The sequence below is a fragment of the Dendrobates tinctorius genome, unplaced genomic scaffold, assembly GCF_039654945.1.
Source record: "Dendrobates tinctorius isolate UK_male_01 unplaced genomic scaffold, ASM3965494v1 ptg000231l, whole genome shotgun sequence".
Taxonomy (NCBI): domain Eukaryota; kingdom Metazoa; phylum Chordata; class Amphibia; order Anura; family Dendrobatidae; genus Dendrobates; species Dendrobates tinctorius.
In genome coordinates, this window is record NW_027361898.1 from 23,592,115 (window position 1) to 23,603,874 (window position 11,760).

The 11,760-nt window shown below is 39.7% G+C and overlaps 1 protein-coding gene across 1 annotated transcript; it reads left to right on the top strand.

Annotated features, from left to right (window-relative positions):
* The first annotated feature begins 613 nt into the window (after positions 1–613).
* LOC141059776 (cis-aconitate decarboxylase-like) lies at positions 614–6,241 on the top strand. The gene is made up of 6 exons (XM_073555899.1): positions 614–688; positions 2,227–2,281; positions 2,647–2,834; positions 3,214–3,318; positions 4,519–4,724; positions 4,812–6,241. The coding sequence occupies exons 1-6, from the start codon at positions 668–670 to the stop codon at positions 5,731–5,733; spliced, it is 1,497 nt and encodes a 498-aa protein (XP_073412000.1). The 5' UTR covers positions 614–667; the 3' UTR covers positions 5,734–6,241.
* Positions 6,242–11,760: the final 5,519 nt, after the last annotated feature.

The window sequence follows — 11,760 nt, forward strand, 5'->3', positions numbered from 1 at the left end:
AATTTCCAAAAAAAATTTAAAATAACCAATAAATTTCGTTAAACTTCACAACTGTGTCCCACTTGTTGTTGATTCTTCACCAAAAATTTACATTTGGTATCTTTATGTTTGAAGCATGATATGTGGGAAAAGGTTGAAAAGTTCCAGGGAGCCAAATACTTTCAGAAGGCACTGAACATGACAAAGAACCTAAGATAACACTTAGACGTCATAGGTAAAATTCAAAATAACCCGCTAAGCAAGTTTGCAAGAAAAGTTTCATGAGGTTACTGTAAAGGGTTAGTGCCTTCTAATTAGAAAGCTCCCCTGAGGCTAATCGCACGACTCCATTATGATGACGGTTACATCAGACTATGACTCTGGAACAGGAACTGGATCTGGAAAAACAGAGTCTTACAAGATAATGATTATAGTGACGTAGTGAAGAGTAAATGCTAGTTATGGTGTCAGCTACTCTACTGCCTACAGAGAATGGGAGAATTATTCTCTGTGTTTCCTGGGTGTAAATTCTTAAGTGAACTCCACCTATTTCCTTTGGTATGACAATGATGTAAGGATACAGATGATATATATGGACCAAATAAATATCTGTGGACAGAACTAGAGACACTAGACTGCAAAACAGGACCTCAAAAATCACAGCGCAGACGACTCAAGAGTCCTCACAATGCTTTCTGCACTCGTCAATGTAAGTGAGATACATGAGAGTATTCAATTCATTTTCTTAAAATTTCCTTTTTTTTTTTCTTCTCCCACATTTATGACCATAAGGACACACATACATATTTAGATAGATGCACTTACTTTTCACATTTTCATTCTGTAACATTAAAATCCACCTGTGGATATGCTATGAATATATTATATTTCCAGCTTGCTAAAACAGCATGGTATAATTAATATTGTTTCGTATTATATTATTTTATGCATGCCACAATTGCATTTCAGCAAGAGATCACATTTCCCCACATTTATTTCTTCTATATTCATTTTGGAAATTCAGGCTATTTTTTTAAAAAACATTCAATGTTTATTTTGTTAAGTCAAATTCATCTAATTGTATACAAATACGTTGCAATTTTGTTTTGTATATTTCCATCGCCTGCTTTTTACAAGTGGTGAAGATGGAGCACCCTCTATTGGTTGGATCAAGTATTACACTCAAATTCACTTCCAAATTTAGACAAAATTAACTAACTAATCTCTTAGCATCACTGGCATTTTACGGAATAATCTCCATTACTTTTTACATATATTTTTACATATTAACTATAATTAATAATAATAATTTAGAAATAATCATTTATAAGTTAATATACTAATAAAATAATGACAATTGTTACATTACATATATTTTATAAATTTGCACTTCTAAATTAAAGTGAAAACATATGATATAAATTAAGCTATATAGTGACTATACTATTGTATATGCAGCTGACCCTGTTATTTCTGTATAAGACAATGTTTTTATAGCACATTCAGAATAGCATCTAAGGATTGTTTTTATTTCCGTTCTGCAGTTTAAGAGGACCTGTCAGCTTTCCGGACCTGTTTTAGGAAATACTTACATTTATGAATAAATAATTATTTCTTAGAATTTAGATTTGTGATGTCCATCTCTTTTATTCCTCCGGTAAATGTAGGAAGAAACGCAAAACTATTCAACTGTTCAAAAAGCTTTTTTTTGCTATAATTCTGGCATAAAACTGCTTATAATATCACAACATTTTGCACAACTTAAATTTGCTAAAAAAAGTTGCAATTTTTGGCATTTTTACGCCAGTCACACCCAACTCTATCAACTTTTTAAGAAGTAGGTGAAGCAGCCTGACACATTCATATTTTATGCTCTAGAGGTAGTGTACATTACCAAAGAAATGTGCGGCGTGGACATTTCTGGGGGTGGCACATGGCGGCTGCAAAATATGACAAATTCATTAAAGAGGTGCATGCCTGCTAATGAATTCAGCGCATCTTACTCCAGGGATCCCTTCATTAAGACAAGTGTACAAACGCCAATCTTAGAAGATGCATGCTTCCCGAACCACGAGCAGCATGAAACACGGAAATCAGTAAAAGGTGATAGGGTGTTTAGTTAACGCTATTTTGATCAAAAAAGCATAAAAGCCACCCCACTAAGTGAAGGTGTACCCATGGGGTAAATGTATGAAAGTCTCATGTTCTCCACAAATATTCTAGTTACAATGTTTCTTTTTCTTCTAGAACACTGGGAAGTTTCATCAATTATCAAGGCATATTCACAAGTCTGCTGTGAAAGGTAAATAGTTATCATGTTACCCCCAAAGTTGTATCTTTGCCTTCATGTGACCTTGTATCATGAGGCCAGAATGATAGTAAGGGCTCATACTCACATGCGAGAAACTCAGACAAGTCTCGCACGTCAATACCCGGCACTGCCGCTGGCACTTAGATCGGAGCGTTCAGCTGCGTAGAAATACATGCAGCCGCACACTCTGGTCTGAGTGCCGTCGGCAGTGCCAGGCAGTGACATGCGAGACTCGTCTGACTTTCTGAAATGTTGTATCAAACACAGATTAAACAAACAAATGTAAGAAGAAAGTACGAATACTACTGACCAGTAGAGGATCGGCACTGTTAATAATGAGATACGTTTACTTTCAGTGATTACTGGAAACCAGTTGGAAGACTCGGTAACCAACAGTTTTGCATCATTTATTGATGGGATCCGCCCTGAGCATCTGTCTGATGTTGTCCGGCACAGAAGTAAGCGCATGATACTGGACAACATTGGTGTGGGACTGGTTGGAAGCAACACACACGTCTTCAAGATTGTGGTGAAATACTGCCAGGTAAAGTAACAACCGCGTCCTATGGGATTATAGAGGAACATTCAGAAGGAGCAAACACTATACAAAAACACAGCAGATTGTGACCGCAATAGAGCTAGAACTTTTTACAAGAAAAATATGTTCTTGTAATATATTTTTTGTGGGTCAAAATTATACTGAAATAGATACTCCACCAGATATAGGTGTAAGGTAGGGTTTAATTGTAAATGTTGGAAGCATTGCAGAACATGGATTTATCCTAACGTCATTGCCACATTATTAGTTACACAAGCGATCTGGCACTTGTTTTTCGTGTGAGAGAGGCTGTATCCATAATTGTATATTTATCATGGAAATATTGTAATGGTTACATTATTCTGTGTATTATTCCTTATCTTAGGACCTGCACTTCTCATCTTCTGGAAATTCTGCCTTTTGTTCAGTCTACGGCCAAAAAGGTTTAAAGCTTTCACCGACCCTGGCAGCCTATGCTAATGGCGTTGCTGTAAGTATATATTAAAATGAGGCATAGTATTAGGAAATCTAAGCTAATAATCAGTATTAACTAGTAATCATGTATTAAAGGGATTGTCTGATCTTGTAATAACAGTCTGCAGTCACTCTATGTGACTGCAGATGTCTCAATCCTAACAGCGTACACACTTCACAGTCAGGATTCTCTGATGTTGCCGGTAAAAGCAGGCGGGCATGTGACCACGAGTATGAAACCTATGTAGATAATCTCACCAAATAAGTAATGTAGAACACGCATATACTCTCATGGAATATAAATCATGGAGATTATTAGGGAAATCAGAAGAAGCCAATAAGTAATATATACAGTAAAATACTTTATATATACGGTATATGATATCAAAAATATAAACAATATGAAAATATATGAGACTTGTAAAAGGACATACAGAGAAAAGGACAGCCGGGCTGTATGGGGAAATTTACCCTCTTAGTCCTACAAATCAGGGGTCTATGCACAGAAGATATAATTAGATGTACATATGCATATTGGTATATAGGTACACAGAAAGGTCATTATAGAGAATAAAAGCTTAATAGCTAGCTAAATAGTCCTCCATCCATATTAGCATTGAAAAAATAATTAGCCATAGATACAAGACTTGTCTAGTAAATGACAGACAAAATCAAATGAGGAACCCTCTCATTGTCATATATCCTGAAAGTACCAGCCAGCATCTATAGGGATTAATAGCCCAGTAGAAGAAACATTTTTTTTTTATCTTTAGATAGCTATGTAAGGTGGAATAGCACCTGAGGCAATGACTCCTGTGTGGAGGGACAAATGTTCACCACAACACCGTGCTGAGTTGCACCTCGATGCGCGATTCGTACTCTAGGCTTCACCCTCTAGGTGGCATGTGACCATCAGTATGAGATTTGCATAAATGTGATCACATGCCAACTAGACATAATTGGCCTTGCGCAATTCACTTGTATTGAGTGAAGTCAAGCACATCTAGTTGGAATGTGGCTGGAAGTAAGCAAATTGCATACCTGCAATCATTGACTGCCCACTTTTACCGGCAACACCAGAGAATCCTGACAGCATGCAGTGTGAGCTCTGTAAGGATTCAGAAGTGAGTGATTGCAGACTTGCCACAGTAATGAAGAACCCTTTTAATCACAGCACAAAATCAAGCTTGCATAGCTAATCTGCCTGTTCTCCCAGGTACACTCTATGGACTTTGATGACACATGGCACCCTGCCACCCACCCATCGGGGGCTGTGCTTCCTGCCCTTCTGGCACTGTCTCAGATGCTTTCAAATGACAGAAGAGTCAGTGGTGAAGATCTCCTGACCGCTTTCAATGTGGGGATTGAAATCCAAGGAAGACTGATGAGTTTCTCTAGTGAAGCAAAGAATATTCCTAAAAAGTGAGTAGTTAGCCTTATTGGTTAAGAAAATTCTGTTACCTTGTTTAATGTAATGGAAGTAATCCATGAAATGTTTTCTTAATGCAGGTTTCATCCACCTTCTGTTGTTGGCACCATGGGAAGTGCAGCAGCTTCAGCCAAACTTCTTGCACTAGACAAAGATCAATGTACCCATGCCCTGGCGATCGCAGCCTCTCTCGCTGGTGCTCCAATGGCAAATGCTGCCACTCTAGCTAAGCCATTACACATTGGCAATGCTACTAGATTAGGTCTTGAAGCCGCCATTCTGGCTGCTCATGGTATGGAGGCCAACTCTCTCATACTTGATGACGTGCCTGGATGCTCTGGCTTTAGTGCTTTTTATGGTGATTACCAGCCTAAAGCTCTTGCTTCACCTGGAAGGCAGTATGAGTTTCTTCTTGAGAAGCAAGACATTGCTTTCAAGTCTTTCCCAGCCCATCTAGGAATGCACTGGATAGCTGATGCTGCTGTCTCGGTGAGAAGCAGGTTTGAAGAGCAGTATGGATCATTCGACCCATCTGCCATTCTGACTATTGTGCTTAAAATTCCAGTCTCCAAATATATCAATAGACCCTACCCTGACTCTGAACATCAGGCTCGTCACTCCTTCCAGTACAATGCCTGTACTGCACTGCTGGATGGTGAAGTCAACATTAAGTCTTTCCATGATGACAAAATATTTCGTAAGGAAATCCATAATCTCCTGAGCAAAGTGGTAGTGGAGCACCCACAGGACAATGAAGCCAACTTTGATAAGATGTATGGAGAAGTGGCCCTGCTGCTGAAAAATGGAGATGTGATTATTGGAAAATGTGACACTTTTTATGGGCACTGGAGGAAACCTTTGAGCCGAGAATCTCTGCTGAAGAAATTCTTGTCCAATGCTGGAGACATCCTACAGAAAGACCAAGTTCAGGGTGTAATAGAGATGGTAGAAAACCTAGAAAGTATCACAGATAGCTCACAGCTTCCACTTCTGCTCCAATAAAGGCAAAACATTCTTACTATTTGCAATATTTTGTAGCTGAGAAAAGAAAAAAAATGTGAATTCAGATGTTTACAAAGAGTCTTATAATCTGCCCAATGTAAAATGGTTGTTTAAAGCCTCAACACATGATAGTGTATAGTGTATGTTTAATAAGTCTTAGATTGGGTGTGAATATTTATGTATATTTATCTTGTCTAAGTTTATTGTCTAAGTGTATTCATTGTTGAGGGGATAGCTGTCAGACTGGGATTACAAGGCAACGTCTGTCAAAGATATGCAAGTGAATCATATGTACTGGGTGCACATATACCCCAAGTCAATGGAGACTGCTGAGCACCACTTGGATCTTTCACATGTTGGATCAATGATGTAGCTTCTGTAAAAAAGTTCAGCATGGAAAAGTTGGTGAACTCTGCTGATTTGTGCTCCTAATCACAAGGTTCTAATTTAGCATATTTACATGACTTTTTTTTTTTTAATTTATGTACATTTTTTGTAAATTGTTAAATAAACTTTTCTTCATAAAACACTTAATATACAGCTTGCATTCTTCATTGCAGTCCTTTAGAAAAGTTCTTTATAACATCATAAAAGCTTACGGTAATTATGTGTAATGGGTCCCATATAGCGCTCCATACATTGGTATGGGCCCCACATGGTACTCCATGGAGTATAATGGGCCCCACATAGTGCTCCATACAGTATAATGGGCTGCACATAGTACTCCATACAATATAATGGGCCCCACATAGTGCTCCATATAGTATATTGGTCCCCACATAGTCCTCCATACAGTGTAATGGGCTCTACATAGTCTTCCATACAGTGTAATGGGCCCCACATAGTCCTTCATACAGTGTAATACGCCCCATATAGTACTCCATACAGTGCAATGGGCCCAACATAGTGCTGTATGAAGTATAAAGTGGCCCTGCACTGCCTTCCATACAGAGTTTTCCATATAGTATAATGGTCCCACTTATTGCTTCATACAGTAAAATGACCCCACAGTGCTCCATACAATATAATGTGCACCATATAGTATAATGGGCCCCACATGATGCTTCATATAGTATAATGGGCCCCACATGATGCTCCATATAGTATAATGGGCCCCACATGATGCTCCATACAGTATAATTGGCCCAAGATAGTCCTCCATACAGTATAATGTGCCCCACATAGTGATCCATACAGTGTAATGGGCCCCACATAGTGATCCATACAGTGTAATGGGCCCCAGAAACTCCTTCATACAGTGTAATGGTCTCCACATAGTACTCCATACAGTGTAAGCGGCCCAACATAATGCTGTATGGGGTATAAAGTGGCCCTGCAGTGCCTTCCATACAGAGTTCTCCACATAGTAGTTCCACTAATGGTTCCACTTAGTGCTTCATACGGTAAAATGGCCCCACAGTGCTCCATACGCTCTAATAGGCCCAACATAGTGCACCATAAAGTATAATGGCCCCATAACATGCTTCATACTGTATAAAGGCCCCACATGATGCTACATACAGTATAATGGGCCCCGCATGATGATCTATACAATATAATGGGCCCCGCATGATGATCTATACAATATAATGGGCCCCGCATGATGATCTATACAGTATAATGGTACCAACATAGTCTTCCATACAATGTAATTGGCCCCACATAGTGCTTCACACAGTATAATGGGGCCCCAGCATTGCCTTTCGTACAGTATAATGGGCCCACAGTGTCCTCCATACAGTATAATGCTTCCATAGTCAGTGAAAGAAAAAAGAAACATCCGGCACTGTCCCTGAGAAAGAAATACCCGCAAAGTCACTTATAACTGCTATCAGTGTGACACCTGTAAACCTTGCTGAACGGGTGCTTTATCCATGTGAAGAAAAAACATGAAATATCATAGTAGAAAAAGACAGCAGGATGGCACTCACCGTTCTCTTGAAATGATTCACTTTATTTCATATTAATAAAGCATAGGCAATTGTCCGTCTTTTTGCATTTCTCCCGTGCCATTGCCTATGCTTTATTAATATGAAATAAAGTGAATAATTTCAAGAGAACGGTGAGTGCCATCCTGCTGTCTTTTTCTACTAGTATAATGCTTCCACTTACTGCTTCATACAATAAAAAGAGAGAAGAGCCAGCACTGCCAGTGGTCAGAACGCATAACATGAGGTGCATATGCACATATCTTACTGCATTCAAAATGAGACATTTAGCAAAATATTGATCAATATATTGAGCCACCCCGCCACGCCAAGGCAATCTCATATGGGGGGTCCTACTCTACATTTTTATTTATTCACTGTGCCATTGCAGCCTCCTAAATGTTTTAAAAGCAAGACCATATCAAATGCAATCCATACCTGAAGCATATCTGCATCACTCCCGTGCAGCCAGATGGAGCTGGTGCAGATGAAGGACAACCAGGTCTGAACACAGACATCTCAGGTTTGACCTCCACACACTGCCCGTCCAGCAAACACAGATGAAGGGCAATGCAGGCCCAGACATGGATGCAAAAATAAATAAAGCCTGGGGCAGGGCGGGGCTGCCGTGAGTGTGCACAGCAGCCTAGATCAATCACAATAAACACAGAAAAGATGGCGAACATGACCCAGCGTGCACGGCAACAGTGGTGGTCAGCTCAATATATTGATCAATATTTTGCTAAATGTCTCATTTTGAATGCAGTAAGATATGTGCATATGCACCTCATGTTATGCGTTCTGACCACTGGCAGTGCTGGCTCTTCTCTTTTTTTTGCAAATTGGTTTTGTGGCTGACCACCACTGTTGCCGTGCACGCTGGGTCATGTTCGCCATCTTTTCTGTGTTTATTGTGATTGATCTAGGCTGCTGTGCACACTCACGGCAGCCCCGCCCTGCCCCAGGCTTTATTTATTTTTGCATCCATGTCTGAGCCTGCATTGCCCTTCATCTGTGTTTGCTGGTCAGACAGTGTGTGGAGGTCAAACCTGAGATGTCTGTGTTCAGACCTGGTTGGCCTTCATCTGCACCATCTGGCTGCACGGGAGTGATGCAGATATGCTTCAGGTATGGATTGCATTTGATATGGTCTTGCTTTTAAAACATTTAGGAGGCAGCAATGGCACAGTGAATAATAAAAATGTAGAGTAGGACCCCCCCATATGAGATTGCCTTGGCGTGGCGGGGTGGCTCAATATATTGATCAATATTTTGCTAAATGTCTCATTTTGAATGCAGTAAGATATGTGCATATGCACCTCATGTTATGCGTTCTGACCACTGGCAGTGCTGGCTCTTCTCTCTTTTTTTTACTGCTTCATACAGTATTATGGCCCCACACTGAAAAAATAAATACATAACTACTCGCCTCTGCCTGTTCCCCCGCTGCTCCAAACTTCACATATCACAGTCCTACCCGTGAGCACGTGCGTCATCTCAGCACTACCGCCACACTTGCCCCCCTCAGCACGTGCGCGGCCTGATGGGACGGTGCGCATACAGAGGAGAGTGACGGGGGCGCTAGTGATCAGGATCTATGTAGCTTAGCCAATCGAGTTATGGCAGCTTCTGGTCTCCTATGGAGGCTATTGAATTGAAGCATGCAAAAAGTAAAAAAAAAAAAATGTGTTTAAAAATATAAAAAGATATAAAAGTTCAAATCACCCCCCTTCGCCCCATTCAAAATAAAACAAAAATAAAATTACACATACACATATTTGGTATCGCCGCGTTAAGAATCGTCCAACCAATAAAAAAAAAAAAAAAAAAAGGATTAACCTGATCGCTAAACGGCATAGCGAGAAAAAAATTCAAAATGTCAGAATTACGTTTTTTGGTTGCCACGACATTGCATTAAAATGCAATAGTGGGCGATCAAAAGATTGTATCTGCACTAAAATGGTATCATTAAAAACGTCAGCTCAGCACACAAAAAATAAGCCCTCACCCAACCCGAGATCACGAAAAAGACGCTACTGTGAGCCCTCGCGGGCAGGGTCCCCTCTCCTTATGTACTTGTGTGTCCCTTGTCTTACACATGTTTATTATAGTTGTCTATATTTCCCCTTTTCACATGTAAAGTGCCATGGAATAAATGGCGCTATATAAATGCATAATAATAATAACCACCCTCTGCTTTCTATCACTAAGCCAGTTACTTACCCATTTACACATATTTTCCCCCAGACCCAGCATTCTTATTTTGTGTACCAACCTCTTGTGTGGCCCGGTATCAAACGCTTAGGAAAAATCAATGACTCACCTTGGTCCAGTCTATAGTTTACCTCTTCATAAAAACTGATCAGATTGGTTTGATAGGAGCGATTCCTCATAAACCCATGCTGATATGGAGTTAAACAGTTATTCTCCTTGAGATAATCCAGAATAACATCCCTCAGAAACCCTTCAAATATTTTACTGACAATAGAGGTTAGACTTACTGGCCTATAATTTCCAGGTTTACTTTTATGGCCCTTTGTGAATATTGGTACCACATTTGCTATGCGCCAGTCCTGTGGAACAGACCCTGTCGCTATAGAGTCCCTAAACATAAGAAATAATGGCTTGTCTATTACATTACTTAGTTCTCTTAGTACTCGTGGGTGTATGCCATCTGGACTCGAAGATTTATCTATTTTAATCTTATTTAGCCGGTTTCGCATCTCTTCTTGGGTTAGATTGGTGACCCTTAATATAGGGTTTTCTTTGACTCTCAGAAAACTGTGGAGAAGGTGTTTAATATATTAGCTTTTTCTACGTCATCTACAACCATTCTTTCCTCACAATTTTTTAAGGGGCCTACATTTTCACTATTGATTCTTTTACTATTGATAACAGTTTGGGATTAGTTTTGCTCTCTTTAGCAGTGTGCTTCTCCGTTTCCTTTTTGGCTTCTTTATTTTTTTTTATATTATTTTTCTCCCTATAGTTTTTTAGAGCTTCAACGGTGCCATCCTGCTTTAGTAGTGTAAATGCTTTCTTTTTACGGTTAATTGCCCCTCTTACTTCTTTGTTTAGCCACATTGGGCTTTTCCTATTTCTTGTCCTTTTATTCCCACAAGGTATAAACAGCTTACAGTGCCTATTTCGGATGTTTTTAAACATTTCTCATTTATTATCTGTATTCTTATTTATGAGGACATTGTCCCTGTCAACCAGATTAAGGACATTTCTAAGCTGGTCAAACTTTGCCTTCCTAAAGTTCAGTGTTTTTGTGACTCCCTGACAAGTCCCCCTAGCGAAAGACAAGTGAAACTGTACAATATTGTGGTCGCAATTTCCTAGATGCCTGACGACCTGCAGATTTGTTATTCTGTGTGGTCTATTAGATAGTATTAGGTCTAAACGTGCTGCTCCTGTGGTTGGATTCTGCACCAATTGTGAAAGATAATTATTCTTGGCTATTAGCAGAAACCTGTTGCCTTTATGGGTTTCGCAGGTCTCTGTTTCCCAGTTAATATCCGGGTAGTTAAAGTCCCCCATAACAAGGACCTCATTATGGGTTACAGCTTCATCTATCTGCCTTAGAAGTAGACTTTCCATGATTTCTGTTTTATATGGGGGTTTGTAACAGACACCAATGAGAATTTTGTTACTATTTTTCCCTCCATGTATTTTGACCCATATGGACTCGACATCCTCATTCCCTTCGCTAATATCCTCCCTTAAAGTGGACTTTAGACAAGACTTTACATAGAGACAAACCCCTCCCCCTCTCCGATTTTTACAATCCTTTCTAATCAGACTGTAACCCTGTAAGTTAACTGCCCAGTCATAGCTTTCATCTAACCATGTCTCGGTTATTCCCACTATGTCATAGTTGCCTGTAGATATTTCTGCTTCTAGTTCTTCCATCTTGTTTGTCAGGCTTCTGGCATTTGCAAGCATGAAGTTTAGAGAATTTTGTGTTGTTCCAATCTCCTCCCTGTGGATTGTTTAAGAAATTTTCTTACCTTCCTTTCGTGTATGTTGTCTTGGGTCTCCTTCGCCGCACCTCATATCCTTCATCAGTATATTTTCTGGTTTCATGTTCGAATCT